This window comes from Bipolaris maydis, assembly GCF_028858645.1.
Source record: "Bipolaris maydis strain C4 unplaced genomic scaffold PSV08scaffold_4, whole genome shotgun sequence".
Classification (NCBI taxonomy): Eukaryota; Fungi; Ascomycota; class Dothideomycetes; order Pleosporales; family Pleosporaceae; genus Bipolaris; species Bipolaris maydis.
In genome coordinates, this window is record NW_027093860.1 from 1,296,391 (window position 1) to 1,315,741 (window position 19,351).

The following is a 19,351-nucleotide window of genomic DNA, read 5'->3' on the forward strand; positions in this document are numbered from 1 at the left end:
GGTTTTGATGGCGCGAAAGAGGGGTGCGAAAAGGGTACGGGCCCCCCAGCTTAAGAGTATCTTGTGATCGTAGCCCTAACACAGCGACTATACCTAAGCGCCTGTGGTATAATACAGGATGTCGCTCGTGTACCGTAGCTTTTGGTTGGGTTCAGAGACGCAGCTGGGTGGATGCGTAAGGCGATACCACGACAACATGGCCAATAAATCGACTCGACGTGTTGTCAATAGGCCCGCAAGACATGGTTCATACATGGCCTATGACGGATTATCCATCTTTAGGCCGTAACATGGACGTATTGGGCTACAATCAGTATAGTTATGCTTAGCCGGAACGCATGTAAAGCACAGGATGAACCAATCAGAGCCTGGAACAGCTCATTCAGATGAGCTGGGCAACCTGTTCAGTGGCATCCTCATTTCGCTCCATCTAAGACGCGGGCGACTATCCAAGTCGCATGTATCCGGCGGTACGTACTCTTTGGCGCTCACCAATTCAGCTCGTTTCGTTGCGACTACGAGTATTGCGCATGATGACTTTACCCTTTCGGGTGGATCTTACCTTCCATAGCGCTCCCGCAAATTATATGCATGTCGGAACGGACGCACACTTACTCCCGCACCAATCCGCGATATACAACGCACGCATTGTGTACGATCCGTTGAATGTCTACCTGGCCATCTCCATTATTGCCCCCAATCGTTGTTCTGCACTGGCCGTGGCATGATGAAAATAGAAAGCGGGAGTCCATGCGTTCAGACTCAATGCAGTCTTGCTATGACCAAAGAAACTTTCTGCTTATTTTCAAAGCCTCCTCAGCCTATGCAGACCTTGTAGGACATGCGATTGTGGTACAACGTTTGCCGAGAGCGCGACCAATCACAGCCCAGAACAGGCATTCTGCCTCAACTGCAAGCCGCCGACTTCGCCCAACAGGAACAACGATACTCACAGCTCTCAGGGGCGCTAAAATGCATGCCTTCTCTAGACTTCCAGTCATGCCATCTGTAGCAAGAGTCGTTGCAGCACTGTGATGGCGTGGTAGGTACTTACGTACAACCAGCCTTCATGAACCTAGATGTGCGCTTACCCTTACGCACACGGGCGGCTCGCCTCGCGACGTATGTCTAGGATAGCCCTTGTCGGTCAATGCAATGATTGAACCCCCACGTCTCTTACAGGAGCATCGGTAGTGATTTGTGGGTATGGGTCGAAGGATTCCACTAGGTGTTAAATAGCCGTGAGGCCAACGCGCCTGATTATGCGAGCAGCTAGATTTATATCAGGTGGGATTCCAATCATGATCTTAGCTGTATGTGATCGTGTCAACCGATATTTCTGAAATTCCCCCTGATTGTATCAGATTCTGTTCGTTCCATCTATCTGAACCATCCAAAGGCCAAAAAAGTTAATTTAACCGAGCCAGAAGCCCAGTATGATTGTGAAGAATTAGACTGTGGTAATTGGCTATGCGAGTATCATGAGAAACTATGGGCATGCAGGTTACGATATTGTCATCATCGCTGCTCAACATCTATGCATTCAACAGGACCTGAGTAGCGACGCAGACGTAATCGGAGTAGAATTGATGCGAGACAACTCACCTGTGGTGCATTCCAGGTCTAAAGTGGCATCTAGAACTTCAGGTAGCCTCAAGATGAGATAAAATATATTAAAACACTCACTGGATGACCAATTCATCTCATGATGGACGTTGGGATCTCAAAAGATGCAGTAAACGCCATGATCACGTGATACTTCATCGAATGTGGCGCAGGCGCGTGGCTTGAAATCGCCAAGAGGTCGGACATGTTTGGTGCCGATCATCACAACTCCAAGGAATCAACCCTTGTCGCAACAAGTGACAGCAACAATCTTCTTACTGCACTGGATAACACGCTGTATCGAGTGGCGTACACATTCACATACATTCGTAAACTACCCAGAAAGCAGATTCTTCGTCTCCGCTGTTCTGCCCTCCCCGCACCACTTTACTCACTACGTAACACGCCCTTTACATTGCAATGGGTGTTTGCGCGTCGTGCTTAGGAGGGCAGAGGACTTCGGATATAGATGTAAGTCGCCCTGTGTGTGCTTCTGTAATGAGGAAACCGCTGACATATCCCCTTGTAGCAGTCGGACGCTTCACATCTTCTCGGGGACCAATACCAACCCAACTATGGCACTGCCAGCAGCACTCACAATGTGCCTCAACCTGACCCTGAGGAGCTTCGCCGCCAGCGAGAGAACCTAGAGCGTATCTGCGCTGAAACAAACGAGTAAGTGTCTTGTCTTCATGGGCTTTGTTAATACCAGCTCTGATGTCATCCCCTATAGACAGTTGATCCCCGTTTCGCAACCGAGCGCACTCCCCGAGGTCACGGAGCAACCTTCCAAGAATGACGAGTATGCTCATCTTTTCAACGAGCGCTTCAAGTCCATCAGACACGGCCGCCCAGCTTCCGCCGGAGACAACGAAGACGACGAAACAACCTGGCTCGAGAACGCTGTAGGCAGCCAAGGGGAGGACGAACTGGACCAGATCAAGCCAGCCAACGGCAAGCTGACGATCCAATTCGGTCAAAGATAGACACGCGAAAACCCGTGACCAACGCCATGACCCGTGCCCTTAGAGGCAGAGATCTGTTGCATTTTCCGAAACTTACTTTACTCCTTGTATGATTACCCATTCCGGATACCCGTAATATTTCCTTTTTTATATATATTGTTTCTTTTCAATCAGCATTGCATCTACCATTCGCATATTTCCTAGTGTTAGCATAGGCAGGTTCAAAATGATTTTTTTGCGTCATGTCAATATTGTCCTATCGTCTTCCTCACACTTTCTTACTGGCCAAAGAATGGTAAAAATGCATCACATTATTGTTTCCTCTACTTGTCAAATCACAAATTTGAACAAGACTGGATTCTTCTCCCATGATCACCGGCAAACTGTATGGCAAATGCCAGACTACTATACAAGATCCCTATACCAATCGCTTCATAGGGTTCCGCGTGAAAAGATCACGGCCGAAAGAAGCAGGGATACAAAACAAAAACCATTCTTACGGGGAAAGCATTGGTGATGGCGCCTTACACATAACGTAGACGCAGACACCACCCGACGTCATACCACACCATCAGCCGGACGGATGAGGCGGCGACGTCGCGGACAAAGTCGCCGCTTCATCCAACTCATGCAACGTGCGCTCCACGACCCCATCCATCAAGACGCGCAGTTCCGTAGTGTACTTATCAGGGATCCGATCAAGTCGCAGATTCAAGCCTGGGAGTAGCAGACGCTGCATGGCCGGTTCCTGTTTCTTAAACGTCTTTTTTCCCCATGCCAACGCTGCACTCTGCATGGTACGGAACAGAATTTTACCGTCGTCTTCGTCAAGGATGTTGGCATCTTGGTGCCTCATCGCTTCTTTTTCGACGAATGCGCGGACAGTCGTGGCGGTCTTGGCATCTGGAGCTTGCTACGCTTTCATCAGTATTCTGCCCCTGAAAAAGAAGAACAGAATGAAATCTAGTTATAGCCTCTTTTTTTCTTAACTACTTACGTGTGAAGCAAGTACAGGGGACTTTTCAGCGCCGGAGGTCAACCGGTCAGCATGAATCTGCTCCAGCTTTTCCCGAACCTTTTTCTGGATGTTCTGGTAGATTTCGTCGGCTGTTGGTCGTCGACGGCGGCCGCCTCGCTGGATGATGGCTGGGATACGTCCGGCAGGGTTGTATGTGACGGGCTCACAGCGGGCTAGTAGCGGCTCGTCGTAGCCAACAACGCAGTTTTGATACAAAAGATCGTCATAGGGATAATCTTCGCGCGAATGAGTGACTGGGACCCGGGGCCGCGCAGTCTCTGACTGTGGGGTTGGAGGTTCTGGGTACGCTATACTTGGGTTTGATCGAAGAGCAGCACGAGTGGTTGGCGGTGCTCTGGTGGCGGTCGCGAGAGCACTCTCTGCGAAGGAGAGGCTCTGGTGGCGTTTACTAGGAGTTGGAGATGCGTGGTCTGGATCGACCTCGCCCTCGGACGACTCTTCCGGCTCGCTGTCCTTGACGCAAGAGCGGCCGCGTGACCGTTTCGTTGCTTTCGACTTGGGTACAGACGGGGTGTGCTTGCCTGCCTTCTGGACACTGTCCTTACACTCCTTTGACTCTTCCTCATCGACCTCCTTCTGGAAACTACTACTGGCCTTGGCCGCGCTACCTACTGGCTTCTTCCTCGATGCTCTCGCCCCAGTACCACTTGGAGTCGCAACTCCAGTCTCATCGGGGGATGGCATGTTGCCATGGACAAGTCCCTTACCCTCGCGTTGTCGCTTCTCGTAGCATGGCTGGCAGACTTGGAAAGTGCAGCCGGGGCAGCGCCGCATGGTGTCCATGTTGCGTTTGTCGCACTCGGTACACTTGGCGGTGTGTACAGCTACTCTAGTGTATAGTGACTCGTCAATGTTGCAAGCAGTTGGAGTTGTACTTGCTGGAGTTTGAGGTGTCTGTAGTAGGAGAGAACTTTGGGAGTGATACGGTGTGTTTATATGGGGTGGGGCGTTTGCATGGAACGGCCCACGGTGAATGCATGAATTTTCTGGTGTGAGTGTGAGGTCCTTGTTGCCAGTGCTACAGCTCGAGTCTGGCGTGGCGGGAGGATCCATCTTTTCGTTTGTTTGGCGTGGCTTGAGTGTTGTGTGTTCCCTGTCAGTGCTTCACTTGGGCGCTTGAACTGCGTGGAGAAGAGGTTAGATTTGGACTGTTGCACTTGCAAAAGGGAAATGCGGCGGCAAGAAGAGGAGACGACTGCGGCCGCGGAGGTGGTGGGGGGAAAGAGGTTGGATGAAGTTGTGAGGAGTGTTCAACAATGAGAGGGTCAGGGTGAAATTGTATTGTGCTGGGAGTAGGAATACGCTCACATCCACTAACGCGATTGGTCCGTTTGGGAAGGCTATTCACTCTGGATGGTCTGGCTTTTGGAGCGTCTAAGGTACAACTCTACAAGATTGATGTATGCACACCGATGTGCACAGTACGGGTTATAAAGTAAGGCGGTAAGGTGGAATTATATATGTGCAACACAGGCCAGGTGCGTGAATGAATCAGTTGAAGCAGCAGCTCACATGGTGGATGAAGTTTGAATACCTTGGGAACAAACTTGTTTGTTCTTCTTTTTTGCTGTGAAGGGACTCTTTGATGTGTTGGTTGGTGGGCAAGACGTTCTATGCCGGTATGCTTGGGCACTGAAGTCACAGGTTCACGATATCGCCCTTGGCTCTGTGAAAATGACACAAATGTGTTGGCTTCATGGTAACGTTGGCAATGTTCAAACGCGGGAAGCGGTGAAGGATATCTAGTGTCGTTGAACAAGATACGAATTGGGAAATACATCCAACCCCAATATCAGCGTAAGACGGGTGTGACATTCTGTCACGGATGGACGGTCGTTTTAAGCATTGAAACGGCCCCATGCTCTACCGTGCGAACAGGCGGGGGCGTGTGGGCCGATCTCGGGACCAGTTTTTGCTCTAAAAGATGCAGGCAATGATCTACGAGGTGTCGTCTTCTGGATTGCTGGTGTTTGGTCGTGCCCAGAACAAGGGCAAAGCTTGAGTCCAAAGTATCTTGGCAAGATGAAGGGGTCTTCCCTGACAGCAGTGAGAAGACACGGCAACCAGGGATATCGACAAAAGGAGAGTGGGCTTGCATAAGCAGATAGCGTTGTGCTATATTGTGTTCATGGCGAAATAGGTCAAATCTGGGGCTGAGCAAAAGAAGCAGACTTGGCCATGATGCCGTGAGAAACAAATGTGGAGTAACTGGTTGTTGACTTGAAAGTGAGCAGAAGAGGGCATCCCACTCCGAACATGACATGCATGTCAGCCTGTGGGTGTCAGCACCAGGTGTGTAGTCGAACTAACCCTTGGCTATCGCGTCACCGACGTGGTATGCAGAGACGCTAGCCGCATCTGTCCTAGCCACCCTGTTCCAGCCCTACACTCGCAGTCCACGATTTGTACTCATAAAGACTAAAGCGCGCGTTGCAATTTCGTTGGCTTCCTTGTTTTGACGCACTTCACTTCAGCGCTGATGGAGCCTAAGAGGCGTCCTTAGCATTGCTCATTGTGCCGTCAGACTTCTGCCTGGAGCTGCCCCGCCAGGCCTTTCCAGCGCGCATAGCAGACTCCCCACCTCTCTGCCATCGCGTACATACGCTTCTTATCGGTGATCATTCATTTTGAGCAAATGGACCCTCAGTGAGGATGATCTTCGACTGCCCGACAACGCACGGCAGCCCCGAGGTGCAATGTGGTTGACTGCTGCGTATAGCGTATAAGCGTTGGCGTAGTATAGGCTTAGGCAGCGGCGCGCAGGGGCGCAAGAGATGACCGCGCCCTTACTTACTAGCCACACCCACTAATTTGCCAGCAACGAGCACTGCTGCATCTTGACTGGCGAAAGCATATCGCGTAAGATGTGGGAGCTACTCGAACCCACCCGTCATGTATCACCCTGTCCTGGCCATCAAACGCCGGTGCAATGAATCGTGCAAGCAAGGGCATGGCCTGTCGCTACACTACAAGAACTCACAGCCCTGCCCTCACTGCCCATCTCTTTGCGAAACATCAACACGCCTTCGGGCCATCGTCAACCCGAGCGCAGATACTCTGCATCTATACGCCATATTCCTAATCTGATACACTCTTCGTTTCCTTGGTTGCATACGTTGGCTGTCATCAAGCGCATGACGGTCTTGTGGCGGTGCTGCAGATCGTACAGCCCCCAAACTCTTGGAACAGGGTTTTTCGATTGACTCTTCGCCGACGCCGGATTCCTATGGTTCTAGGCTCTCTAATCTCAGCGGCCTCTTTCAAGCCATTTGTGGACTGAGCTGTCTGACGATATCGCCTGTCTTTAAAAAGGGTGCGAGCAAGAATAAGATCGCCTGTCCAGCCTCCCCAAACACTGGCGTGGTTCGCCTCCCAACCACAATCGTCTCAGACCAGCTCTGCCATAAGTGGGATTCCTGAACCTTTAACAAATCCACCACTTCGACCCTCATCATGGACCAAGGCGAATCGCCACCGCCGTTCTACTCGGCCATAAAGCTGCTGAGCTACATGCACGCTCCTGCGGTCGGTTTCTATTACGTAGGAGCGTGCGTGTTCGGTCTCTGCATCCTACAGAAAACACGAATGATGCCACAGAAAAGACGGATAAGCGTAGTGGCTTTCATGGTCACAATACTCCTGGCATACATCACAGAAGTCCTCTACTACCTCAGCCGGTCGATAGCCGATTCCGAATATACAGCTCCACAATTCTTCGCCATACGCTGCTTGGGTTCGATACTTGTATGGAGCCCACTGTCTTACATGTTGTGGGCAAGCAAATCGCTGCGCTGGCATGCATACTTTGGAGCATTTGTTGTGCAGTTTGCACTCGAGGCGACAACTTGCTTGATCACAATTTCCACCCAGCCAGAACCATTCGCAGAAAAGTACCCGCCTTTGATCATTAGCTGCGTGAGGGCTGTCGTCTCACTGCTCCTACTCGTCGATGCTTTTGTCGTCCTCGTCACCAAACAGACCGAAGCTAGCACAGACGAAGAGCGCCAATCGCTTCTGAACAAGCCAACGGACAGCTTGTTAGGCCCAGATTCCCACATGGGCTATGGCGCCATCTCATCCGGTGATGGTTTTGGCAGTGATTCTGGCGGCTTTAGCGATGATGAGGACGGTCCGTCAGAGGAAGACGATAAAGAATTGAAAGCACAACAAGCGAAACGGCTCGAAGAAGAGGGTGGCTGGTTCGGCTACTTGAAAGGCTTCGCCGTCTTCCTACCATATCTGTTTCCAAAAGACGATTGGAAAGTCATGGCTTGTCTCGGCATCCGACTGGTGCACATGTTGCAGGAGCGTGCCCTCAACTTGCTTACACCTCGACAACTCGGTATCATCACTACCGAACTACAGAAAGCGTACGAAACAAAGAGCGGTGTCATGCCATGGAAAGACATTGGCCTCTGGGTGCTGTATTCTTGGATCAACAGTTATGCCGGACTCGGAGTCATCGATGGCATTGCAAATCTCGTCATTTCCAACTCTGCTTATCGCCGCATCACCTTGCTAGCTTACAAACACGTACTGGGTCTCTCCATGGACTTTCATACCTCAAAAGACTCGGGTGAAGTTTTGAAGGCCGTTGAGCAGGCGTCTTCACTCAACACACTGATTGAAATGGTGCTGTTTGACGTTGCACCAATCCTGTTGGACCTCTTCGTCGCGATGTACTACGTCACCCACCTGTTCGACGCTTATATGGCCTTTATCGTTCTTTTCATGGGCGCAGCATACATTGCGATTGGATTCTACTTTACTACACTGTCGCAACCCAAGAGACGAGATTACGTGGAGAAGCAACGAAGCGAAAGCTCCACAGTCAATGAGACGATCCACAACTGGCAAACAGTCGCTTATTTCAACCGCTTTGCGTATGAGTACAAGCGTTATGCTGAAAACATTATCAACACTATTTCGGCGCAATACCAATACTACTTCAGATCCATGGGCGGACATGCTGCGCAAGATCTTCTGACTACCCTTGGTTTCGCTGGCGCTTGTGTCTTTGGCATGACTCAGATCGTCACCGGGCGAAAGCCAGTTGGTAACTTGGTCACACTAATCATGTACTGGCATACGATGACTTCGCCGCTTTACGTTCTATCTTATAGCTTCCGGCAAATTACCAGCTCTCTGATCGATGCCGAACGCCTGCTCCAGCTACTGAACACCAACCCCACAGTCGCAGACCGGGAAGGAGCCAAGGACATTATTGTGGAGAAAGGAGAAGTGGAATTCAAGGATGTCCACTTCTACTACGACGAGCGCAAGCCTATCATCAAGAATGTAAACCTCAAGGCTTCGGGTGGCCAGACCATTGCTTTTGTGGGTGAGACGGGTGGCGGCAAGTCAACCATGCTCAAACTTCTCTTCCGCTTCTACGATGTGACGAGTGGTTCGATAATGATTGACGGCCAAGACCTGCGCTCAGTGACGCAAGCTAGTCTACGAGATGCCATGGGCGTCGTACCTCAAGATCCGGTTTTGTTCAATCAAAGCATACGACAAAACATCCGCTACGCCAAACTCGATGCCACCGATGCCGAAATAGAAGATGCATGCCGAGCTGCCGCCATTCACGACGACATTGTCAGCTTCCCCGATGGTTACAACTCCAAGGTGGGTGAGCGCGGGGTACGGTTGTCAGGCGGCCAACTCCAACGCATAGCCATTGCCCGCGTGCTCCTGCAGAACCCTAAAATCGTCTTGCTGGATGAAGCAACGTCAGCAATTGACTCTTCGATCGAAGCACTGATCCAGCAGGCTTTCCGCAAACTAAGTCAAGGCCGCACCACATTTGTAATTGCACACAGACTCAGTACGATTGCAGACGCCGATCAGATTTTGGTGGTAGAAAAGGGCGAAATCATCGAAAGAGGCACACATCAGAGCCTGCTGAAGAATGAGGAAGGAAAGTACTCAGAGCTGTGGAGGAAGCAGACGGCGGGGCATCTGTTAAAGGAATCGGAAGCCACGGATGTGAAGGAGGGTGAGAACCAGGAGGGAGGCGTAGTCGTTGGTGATACGACGATTCAGGGAGAAGACCAGGCAACCACTTCTGCGACGAAGAGTGATAATTCCGGTGAAGATAACAGCGTACGACGCAAATAAGCGTTAATAGAATAGAGGTGATATCATGTTGCGTGTAACAAGCTTATTAGACATTCGGCTTTCAATTCACGAAAAAGAGAAGCCTGTAAGATAACGAAATAGAGAGAAGAAGAAAAAAAAAGGCCACAAATCCCAAGATCATGATCCTGTTTTGCGCACACGTATCAACCCCTGTGGAAAAAAAACAAAAAGGTTGCAAGGAAACCTCCGACGACGTACTACTACTATTGTTCTTTTTTTTCTCGTCCGCGGAGACGCAAAACACACGCACACATTATTTTGTGGTTGCCTAGAATTCAGGCAATCCATCCCGATCTTTCATCCACAAAAAAAAACGCCGCCGTCTTACCCGTCTACGATAGTCTGCTGAGTCGGGACAACAATTCAACGCAAGGAGCGCCCCTCACCAAGCCTCTTCGCACCTCACAGCGCAGTCGGGACGACTATCCTCCGACGCACGGGCCTCCCATGCGCGCGATTGGCGCTGAAACGAGCATTGTGTGAGCTGTTTTGTGGCGCAGAGGGGTGGGAGAGGCGTACGTATGTGTGTGTGATATGGATGGGGGAGGGGATGTTTATACAAGGACCCCTTTCTTCCTCCTCTTTCTCTCTCTCTCTCTCCATCTCCAGTATATGCTTGTATTTGTTCCTCGTGCTGGAGTAGACACGGACGACTGGGTGCGGCTGATTGAAAAAGTCGGCTACGTCACGAAAAAACGAACGAACGAGCGGAACTGGCAACTAACCCTTTTTTTCGCGCTAAGGGACAGTGTTTAAGACCCGTGGTTTGGAGTTGCTGCCTTGAACGGGCCAGATCGACGCTTCGCGGAACTACCAAGGGGGGGCATCGAAATCCAGGGTTTTCTGTCTTCTGCACGACTGCCTACGCGATTTACATTCGCTTCTGAGCAATATTGCTGTTGTTCTAGACGGCGGGTTCATTATGGCGGTGCCGAAACGCGTGTTGCTGCTTACTTCGGCAGCGTATGCGGGTTTCCGAGCGCGGTATGGTGTTGGATTCACGCCGTTTGCAGCGCAGAGTTATGTCAAGAATACGCTTGGGGTCTATGTTTTTTTATTCATTGCGCAGCTTCTCTGGGGGGTATTTGTGTATCCGTTGTTTTTGACGCCGTTGAGGAAGTTGCCGACGCCTGAGGTGAGTACTTTTCTTTCTTTCTTTCTTTTTTGAATTGTTTCTCTATTTGTTTGCGGAGGCAGAGGATAAACATGGAATATCGCATGCTGATATAGATTTGTGTGATAGGACGGGCACTTTCTTCTTGGGCACTATGCTAGGATTTTCAAGGAGCCAACGGGTGAGCCGCAGAGATATTGGATCGATACTGTGCCGAACGATGGTGTCATCTACTATCGTTTCTTGTTCAATGACCCCAGGGTTTTGATTACGACTCCAAAGGCGCTGGGCGAGGTCTTGGCGCAAAGGAGTTATGATTTTATCAAGCCTACTAGGGTGAGGGTTGGGCTGGGCAGAGTGCTTGGTGTTGGGGTTCTGCTGGCAGAGGGGGACGAGCACAAGGTATGTACTCTCCAATGGACGCCTGAATAACAGTTGTGCCGCTTCAGCGCTTCGAAGACTAATCCTGAATCCATATAGCGTCAAAGGAAGCTCCTCATGCCTGCATTCAACTTCCGCCACGTCAAGGACCTGTATCCGATTTTCTGGGGCAAATCCCAGGAGATGGTGAACCAAATCTCCGAGACAATCAAGAAAGATCCTAGTGGGTCTTCAGTCGTTGAAATCGGATCCTGGGGTTCCCGTGCAACACTCGACATCATCGGTGTGGCTGGTTGTGGTAAAGACTTCGACGCCCTTGTGAATCCTGACAACGAACTCTACGAAACATATCGGCAAATCTTCGCCAGCGGCCGCGGCGCTCAGATTGTTCAGATTATCCTCGGCATGATTCCGTACAAGATCGCCATCAACTTGCCACTCAAGCGAAACGACGAGATTGGAAACGCGGTCCGTACCGTCAAAAGTGTAGCCAGAGATCTTATCCGATCCAAGCGTGCCAAATTAGAAAGCGGCGAAGCAAAGGGCCTGGACATCCTCAGTGTAGCTATGGAATCCGGTGGCTTCAGCGACGAAGATCTGGTGAACCAACTCATGACGTTCCTAGCCGCAGGTCACGAAACCACCGCCTCAGCCCTATCATGGGCCGTCTACGTCCTTTGCAAATACCCCGACGTGCAAAAAAGACTACGAAGCGAAATCCACGAACAAATACCCTCAGCACTTGAAGACGGCGGCCAAGTCTCATCGACAGAAATCGATCATCTGCCGTATTTGAACGCAGTGCTGCAAGAGACTATGCGTGTCTTCCCATCCGTACCACTTACCCTGCGCGAAGCAGCACACGACACAACCATCCAAGGGCACTTTGTCCCCGCCGGCACCACTGTCGTCATTTGCCCCTGGGCCGTCAACACATCCACCCAGCTCTGGGGCCCGGACGCCCGCGAATTCAATCCTGACCGCTGGATGCAGCCTGGTACCGCCAACACGGGTGGCGCAGAGAGCAACTACGCCATCACTACTTTCTTGCATGGTCCCAGGAGTTGCATTGGTAGAGACTTTGCCAAAGCAGAGTTCGCGTGCCTAGTCGCGGCTTTGGTGGGTAGGTTCGAGTTTGAGTTTGAAGACCCAGAGTACAAGTTGGAGATTCAGGGCGGGATTACGTCGAAGCCCAAAGGTGGGCTGAGGATTAGGTTGAGGGATGTTAGAGCGTGAAGGATTTAGTGGGTAGGTGGGGAGAAGGATTGGAGAACGTTTTTGTGAGGCGGATATCCTTTACAGTTTTATGTCGTCGTGCATCTGAGGAGTGTCAGTAATGTTTACCTTTCCTAGATGAATTGCATAACTTTTATTTAAACTTTTTTTCTTTTGGAAGCGAGCTGTTTTTTTTTCAGCTGAGCCTCGAATAAAAGGCCCGAATGACTGGCAAAGCAGCACCCAGATTTCCGAGAAAGAGACTCGTTTTCAGAATATGAATTGATTTCCATACTAGGGTTTCGGTTCTGACACAGCTCAAGGATTACCAGCAGAGTCTCACACAAGGTTAAACATCTCTAGCTTAACCTAGAAATTGCACAGTGGCTTTAAGGTAACTTTAACTCGGGGAATTCGCTTTAAGCATCACGTATGTGGCAAGCGAGCGGCATACACTGACCCCGCCAACAGTAGCCATTTAGCGTTCACCACGACGCTTGTGTAACATCGAAGCTTGGATTGGGGCAGAATGGAAGATTCAATTACCCGGGCAAGGTGCATGGTTGCTGCAAAAAGATCATCATGTCGTCAGAATCAAAAAGACAAGGCGTTGAAAGTTACCCATCGACTCCTCCCAAACATCTATCTCATAAGATTATTAGAACATCTCATCAATCCCTCTCAGTCCATCTTGAAAGAGGTTTTCTGTCCCCTTTACTCCCTCTTGTACTCAGATCTCCACTTTCCCCTATGGCCACGCAACAAAACCATGTGGATGGCACACCCAACGACTGTGCCATGTGCCTGTCAAAGGGTGAATTACGCTGCACCAGGTGCCAGAGCATCAGTTACTGTTCTAAAAGATGTCAAAAAGCCGACTCACAATGCCACCAACTTCTCTGCACCAAGTTCACTCAGCAAAGCGCCCGGCCCTCCCCACAACATCGCCTCGGCCTCGAATTCCCAGACTCTGGTGCTGGGCCACGTTTCATTTGGATACACTGTGAAGCGAAATATGACGAAGATGAAGAGACTGTATACCAAGTCCCACATGTGAAGCCTTACTTCGAACATGCATCGGGTTCCTCATATCCAATGCCGCGCCTCATACGACGGAACTTGAGGCTCGATCGATCCCTACGCGACGCCATCGAGATCACAAGTCGAGATGCATTCCTTTTGGATGGGTCGGTACACAATCCAGCTGTGTACATGGCTGCATCTTTTGGAGGCGTAGGAGATGTGCCAGTGAACTGGATGGGGCCTATCGTTGTGTTGAGAGTAAAAGGCTGCAGTATTGATCCAAACGAGTATTTAGACATCACCATGGATGACTTCCGATGCGTCATGGACTACTTTTGTAATATTCGTGATTGATCACACTCGAGGAACGTTGGCTGGTACGGCAATGCGAAAGACTATGATGGGAAATCCCAAGCTTAGAATAGGAGGAGGGTGATTTGGAATGTGATAAGTTGGCTTTCCGTTCAGCACAAGACTAATAGAGCCCAGACAATATGCATGGAGCCGTTGCGCTTCTCATGCAGAACTCTTATATGTGGGCAAGGCGTTAGGACTAAGAGGAGGACATGATGTGCAGATAGTAATATTGAAAGCTTGCGCTGGGCTCTTTTACAACGTGACTACTCACTTTTTTTTTGTCTACACTATCAACTCTAAAGCGCAATTCACCACGGAGACGTTTATCAATCACATCGAGTTCGTCGTACGGAAATCTCACCATCTCATCTTGGCACGTGTCTGGCTTTTCAAGTAGCTTCTCGCAGAGAGATCTAGCATTACTGGAGTCGTAAGCCGAGAGTGGCTGGTGCCGTTCAGGGGCGTTCTAATGCTGTCGAAGCATTGCATGGTCGCCCGCATCTTCGAGGCTGCGATCCGTTCACTTACTGCAGCACGACATCGATGTCACCGGATCAACTTTTCATAGACTTTCAACTTTCTAGAATGCCCTTATAGGTCCAACATTCCATGTAGTGTGCAAGACCGGAAGTCAGTTCTGCAAGCGAGTATTAGTAGCGTAGGTGCCAAACAGCAAATCATCAAGAACCCAGATCTATTTATTTTTTTTCAATTTTCCAAATATTCTATAAAAAAAACTTGAACTCGAGCGTGCCAGGCTACACAAAACCCCTAGATGCAAACCAAAACACTAAAGGAGCGTCTTTTCCATAATCTCCTCCTTCTCAATTCTCCCAGCCAAAAAAAAAGACAAAAGAAAAGCATAGCCCAGATCTCAGTACCTTCGAACCCAGATACATTTCTCTAAGCACAGTAATCAGGGTTTCCAGCTCCACCATCAACACATCGTCCACAAGGCACGCGCCCATTAATCCACACCAGCGTATCGCCCGCACTGCCGCACTTGAAGAGCGACTTGTCGATTTGGTTGATGGAGGGGTACTGGCCGTCGTTGTAGGTGCTGCGGAGGCACTTGCTTTGGATTTCGTTGTTTGTCCAGCCTGATTTATTGGTGTGGTTGTTAGTTTGGAAAGGTTGGGAAGGAGAAGGGGGAAGATGTACCGCGGGAGGCCTTGAGCGTTTTGCCGCAGTAGAGTTGGTGGGTATTGCAGTTTGAGGCTGAGGTGGTGAGGGCCAGGGCGGCGAAGGCGAGGAGGGGCTTTATGGAGAGCATATTTGGCGTATGGAGTATTGGTTGGAGAGTGAGGTAGGTGAGTTTGAAGGCGTAGGAAGTGGATGCTGGGATGATGAGTTGATGATGTTTTATGTTTCTGAAGCTGCGATGATAGCTTTATACTTTCTCTCTCTTTCTCTCTCTTTTGATTTTTTGGGTTCTTTCATCTTTGCAGCTGAGGTCACCGGTACCGTGTGATGCTGGTGTTGCTACGGGATTCACAGGGTGTTCAGCTGCGGGTAATACATCGCCGCTGGCTGTGAAGTTGCGGTCTCATGAATGTAACTTTTTTAAGGAAGTTGAAATTGAAAGAGCGGGTCAAGAGTTATTGGAGTTACATTGCGCGTAAGAAGGATTTAGCAATGGAGCGGTCACTGTACCAGCTGAAGGAACTAAGCGAGCGTTGCGGTAAGGAAATACATGAGCGGTTATTTTGGTCGGCTGAGACAAGCTTTCTCGTTCCCCACATTCCATTTTTACCAGGTTACAGCTCTTGTTTATTTTTGCTAAAATCATGCGAATTTCTTACATCATGCCACTTTTGTATTGCAAACATTCCCAATCGGTCTAGGGCGATCAACTACATTACCAGTATCTGCCCTGATATAAAACATGGACTCTTGATTTTGTTTTCTATATCATTCTAATTCCTTAGCAATGTAACATACAATTGATTGTTCACGCCGGTCTTTTCAAAAGAAGCAGTTCTTTTCATCTACTCACAATTGAGTTATTCTATCCTCATTGTTCTTTGGACACCCTGAAAGGGGCTATGCACCCTACGGAAATAAAAACAAACCCCCCGCATCCTCGATATGATACTTGCAAGGAGAAAAAATCTTTCTTTGAGATGTATCAAAGCTGAAGGTGAAGTACCAAATTCTCCTATATATACACAAAGCATATCCATCACCGCACCTCCTATCCACGATCATCACAATCTGTCCCCAGAAGATCCTACACATAATTCTCTCCACTCACAACTCATCCTTACCACCGTTCCACCCATCCCCTACACCCCTCATCCACTGCACACCCACCAACTTCAAACTCTTCTTCGCCACCAACTCCTCAGCCCTAAAGCTCCTTCGCTCCACGAACTCCTCTCCCCCAATCTCCGCCCTTTCCATGGTCTCACCCTCCTTCTCCTCAAAAAGCAGGAATAAATAGCGATGCGGGCCACTCTCGTCCTTGGGCCCAGGCGCAAGATATTGCGTCAACGTCTTCCCTTTTGAGGTAATATCATCTGTTGGGGAAACGGTCGAAGGAATGGAAGTGATGACCCAATGGCGCCAGTAAGCAAATTTCGGGTCGTCGGGCGTGGGCGCATCAGGATCAATCATCATGAAAGCATATGTTGATGCAGAGGATGAGGAGTTTGATGTTGAAGAGATGGAGACGACGGGCTGCTCTGCAATCTGGCTGACGCGCGCGAGGCTTCCCCTTTCGGGGGCAAGGCCGGATGGGAATTTGACGGATAGCTGGATAGTGGGGGTGAAGGAGTCTGGGATGATGGATGAAGGGAGGAGATTTGCGCTCTTGAGCGCGTCGACGAGGGAAGTAGTAGTCATGGTGATGAGTTTTGATTCAAACACTTCTTTAACTGGGATTTGAATTTCTACTGGGGAGAAATGGACAAGTTGTATTTATGACTTTGACGTGGTGGTAGAAGGGATTTTGATGCGTGATTGAGGCGGGAACGTGTGATTGGTGGATAAACCTCAGTTTTGCTTGGTACTCCGCTGAGTTGTCCACTTCTGCTTGGCGTTCACTCAGAAGGGCAAAGGTTCGGTATAAGATGAGTAACAGCGAGGTGGGGGTGAAGAGTATATGTATCCTGAAGATTTGGGCTTTCACACGTTACGCCGTGAAGAAATATGAGATGACTATGCGGCAATTTTCATTGACAAGAGTAGGACTTGAGCAAGCTTTGGACAAGGACCAGCATAAGAAATGATATCCTGGCGGTAAACATTGTGCCGTACTACTCTTGTTAAACATCACTCATAGCGACATATGGCGTGAGACTAATTCGACACTGCAAGTTGCTGACACCGAGGAATCGTTTCCTAGACACCTTCATTCAGATCACTTGATAACCTACAACTGGAGATCTGCGTCCTCTGAAACCTCTACCACTAGAATCGAAAGCGCCGAGACCTACCCTGATGATTCGATGCCTTAAAAGAAAGAGAAGAGTTGCGAATAAGTGATTGACTTCAAGTCACTATCACGAAATGAACAAGTAGCATCATGTCGATGAGCTGGCGAAAAGCGAATGCCGAGACAGTATCTACCAGTCAGTTCTATACGGAGTCATCAAATATGGAGGTCACATGCATAACGTTGTGGGACAAGATTTGGGAATGCTCTTCAGCTTGGCTATACGCCGAAACTATTCCAATACATTTGTCAAGGGCATATCGCATAATGCACTACATATGTTAAATCGAAAGCGCGTACAGACTACTCATAACGCTACATGCAAACATCATACTTACTCTATTAGCATCAGCGTCATCACTTACTCAAATCAACAGAGCACATCACGCTGCCCTAGATATAGCCTTACATGTCATCCGACCAGCTACATGGTTTTCGTAGAGTCTCTCGAACAAGAGCATGAAACAAGTCGCTGGACCAAAACAACATCAATCCAGCAAGGCAGTCACTCGTAAGCACAAGCATGCATTCACCCTCCTCGCCCCCCTATCTCACTCCCCAACATCCACAGCCCCCTGAGCTGAGACCCGCCATCTCCCAGCCACTCAACAAAATCTCGTACACCCAACCTCGCGCTGCTCGTGACGCGTATCTGAGACCGTGCTGTGTAGGATGTCGTTATACCCGTCTGGCAGAAAATCTCGTTGTAATTGGGTGCAACCCAGGTACCCAAGCCCACAAGAGTCGTGCGCATAAAGACAGGATACTATTTCAAGAAGCAAGCGAATCGGGTGTTGGGGGCCAGATATACGGCTGGCGCCCACAACATCAGACGAGCACCCTATATTCTCGTTCCTGTATCAGGCCCCTCCCCTCCTTTGCACAGGGGTATGTGTGTGTGTGTGTGTGTGTGTGTGTGTGTGTGTGTGTGTGTGTGTGTGTGTATGAGAGAGAGAGAGTGCGCACATGACGTCTGATTACCAAGATACCCGATACATGGCATGAAAAACGATCAAGCCACACGGTAATCAAGTAAGTGGAGGCTTAGCCCCCTCCCCCGATGCTGCGCCTCAAACCCACCACACACAAACACAAGCAATCAAGCCCAAGCACACAACACACGCTGCACGCAATACACACACCCCCCACAAACACCGGACCACCGAACACGCTCTCTTCCCACCCAACCTAACCCAACCGCCCCCCTCCCTCTTCGTAACGGCCCAATCGCACGCGCCCTTTCTGCCACGTACCTGATCCAGGCACAGCCCTGCAACACCCAACCTCCCCCCCACCATCTCACCTCGGGAAGCTACCAACGACCCCATCAGCTAAGGAAAACCCTTTTGGTGTGTGTGGGCATCATTCGCATTTCTCACCCTCCCTCGCCCCCCCAAAGTCCCTATTCCTAGTAACCAAGTAGTAAACTAGCGAACGAGAGAGAAGAAAAAAAATCTAGCGGCCCATTGGGCAGGGCTGCCTTCTTACTAAACCAGGCCGTAGTATTATAAACGGGTGTGTGTGTGTGTGTGTGTGTTTGCGAAGCTTAGGCCAGGAACCCCAGGCCTAGCTAGTACAGACAAGACAGACAGACACACACGCCATGGTAGAGTAACACACACGCACGGGCGTTGCGCGCGTGTGTGTAGGAAAAACGGGATACGACACGCTGGCACTCAGACACACACACGCACACATATGTACGCACCTCAACTCAACGGTATTCGGGCAACCCCGGACTTGGGTCATCGGGCGTGTCTCGAACGATAGGAAGGACGGTGTAACCGATGAGAAGGGACAAAAAAATTGGGTCGTTCAATATTCTGGGTGGGTTTGCCCGTGGATGATGACCGGAGTGTGGGGAGAGGCAGAGAGAGAGAGAGCAAGGGTTGAGTAAGGTGAGTATGGGTGCTAGTCAGGGTAAGGTGGTGGGTTGGGTATGGAAACAGTTGGGTGAGATCACGATAGGGTAGTTTTATTCGTTTCTGTTTCCCTGTTTCATCTTTCGGGTGGCGGGTAAAAAGCGGCGGCTGGATCATTCTTTTTTTTGGGGGGGGGAGGGGACGGGGAAG

At 49.9% G+C, this 19,351-nt stretch overlaps 7 protein-coding genes across 7 annotated transcripts; 4 read left to right on the plus strand and 3 right to left on the minus strand.

The window, feature by feature from the left end:
• The first annotated feature begins 1,853 nt into the window (after positions 1–1,853).
• On the plus strand, positions 1,854–2,893 carry PSV08DRAFT_283212 (late endosomal/lysosomal adaptor and MAPK and MTOR activator-domain-containing protein). Its single transcript, XM_014224068.2, has 3 exons — positions 1,854–2,076; positions 2,135–2,280; positions 2,339–2,893. The coding sequence occupies exons 1-3, from the start codon at positions 2,026–2,028 to the stop codon at positions 2,589–2,591; spliced, it is 450 nt and encodes a 149-aa protein (XP_014079543.1). The 5' UTR covers positions 1,854–2,025; the 3' UTR covers positions 2,592–2,893.
• Positions 2,894–3,141: 248 nt separating this feature from the next.
• Positions 3,142–4,683, minus strand: PSV08DRAFT_400522 (uncharacterized protein; the record flags this gene model as incomplete). Its single annotated transcript, XM_066093595.1, has 2 exons — positions 3,568–4,683; positions 3,142–3,483 (listed from the first exon to the last, which is right to left on the minus strand). Exons 1-2 carry the CDS (start codon positions 4,660–4,662, stop codon positions 3,142–3,144), a joined length of 1,437 nt encoding a protein of 478 aa, XP_065949450.1. The 5' UTR covers positions 4,663–4,683.
• A 2,379-nt stretch (positions 4,684–7,062) lies between these two features.
• PSV08DRAFT_198941 (uncharacterized protein) lies at positions 7,063–10,124 on the plus strand (the record flags this gene model as incomplete). The annotated part of the gene is made up of 1 exon (XM_066092017.1): positions 7,063–10,124. One exon carries the CDS (start codon positions 7,063–7,065, stop codon positions 9,730–9,732), a length of 2,670 nt encoding a protein of 889 aa, XP_065949451.1. The 3' UTR covers positions 9,733–10,124.
• A 126-nt stretch (positions 10,125–10,250) lies between these two features.
• Positions 10,251–12,626, plus strand: PSV08DRAFT_283226 (cytochrome P450). Its single transcript, XM_014224071.1, has 3 exons — positions 10,251–10,888; positions 10,997–11,269; positions 11,348–12,626. The coding sequence occupies exons 1-3, from the start codon at positions 10,676–10,678 to the stop codon at positions 12,482–12,484; spliced, it is 1,623 nt and encodes a 540-aa protein (XP_014079546.1). The 5' UTR covers positions 10,251–10,675; the 3' UTR covers positions 12,485–12,626.
• Positions 12,627–13,045: 419 nt separating this feature from the next.
• PSV08DRAFT_245725 (uncharacterized protein) lies at positions 13,046–13,840 on the plus strand (the record flags this gene model as incomplete). Its single annotated transcript, XM_014224072.2, has 1 exon — positions 13,046–13,840. One exon carries the CDS (start codon positions 13,046–13,048, stop codon positions 13,838–13,840), a length of 795 nt encoding a protein of 264 aa, XP_014079547.2.
• An 830-nt stretch (positions 13,841–14,670) lies between these two features.
• PSV08DRAFT_34392 (uncharacterized protein) lies at positions 14,671–15,123 on the minus strand. Its single transcript, XM_014224073.2, has 2 exons — positions 15,005–15,123; positions 14,671–14,943 (listed from the first exon to the last, which is right to left on the minus strand). The coding sequence occupies exons 1-2, from the start codon at positions 15,114–15,116 to the stop codon at positions 14,747–14,749; spliced, it is 309 nt and encodes a 102-aa protein (XP_014079548.1). The 5' UTR covers positions 15,117–15,123; the 3' UTR covers positions 14,671–14,746.
• A 970-nt stretch (positions 15,124–16,093) lies between these two features.
• Positions 16,094–16,765, minus strand: PSV08DRAFT_400525 (phosphatidylethanolamine-binding protein; the record flags this gene model as incomplete). The annotated part of the gene is made up of 1 exon (XM_014224074.2): positions 16,094–16,765. The coding sequence occupies exon 1, from the start codon at positions 16,685–16,687 to the stop codon at positions 16,094–16,096; it is 594 nt and encodes a 197-aa protein (XP_014079549.1). The 5' UTR covers positions 16,688–16,765.
• Between the last annotated feature and the right edge of the window lie 2,586 nt (positions 16,766–19,351).

Coding starts and splice junctions, on each gene's coding strand:
- PSV08DRAFT_283212 (XM_014224068.2), top strand. CDS start 2,026: ATGGGTGTTTGCGCGTCGTGCTTAGGAGGGCAGAGGACTTCGGATATA. Junction 2,077..2,134: donor AGAGGACTTCGGATATAGAT/GTAAGTCGCCCT, acceptor ATCCCCTTGTAG/CAGTCGGACGCTTCACATCT. Junction 2,281..2,338: donor ATCTGCGCTGAAACAAACGA/GTAAGTGTCTTG, acceptor CATCCCCTATAG/ACAGTTGATCCCCGTTTCGC.
- PSV08DRAFT_283226 (XM_014224071.1), top strand. CDS start 10,676: ATGGCGGTGCCGAAACGCGTGTTGCTGCTTACTTCGGCAGCGTATGCG. Junction 10,889..10,996: donor GGAAGTTGCCGACGCCTGAG/GTGAGTACTTTT, acceptor TTTGTGTGATAG/GACGGGCACTTTCTTCTTGG. Junction 11,270..11,347: donor CAGAGGGGGACGAGCACAAG/GTATGTACTCTC, acceptor GAATCCATATAG/CGTCAAAGGAAGCTCCTCAT.
- PSV08DRAFT_34392 (XM_014224073.2), bottom strand. CDS start 15,116: ATGCTCTCCATAAAGCCCCTCCTCGCCTTCGCCGCCCTGGCCCTCACC. Junction 14,944..15,004: donor AACGCTCAAGGCCTCCCGCG/GTACATCTTCCC, acceptor CCAATAAATCAG/GCTGGACAAACAACGAAATC.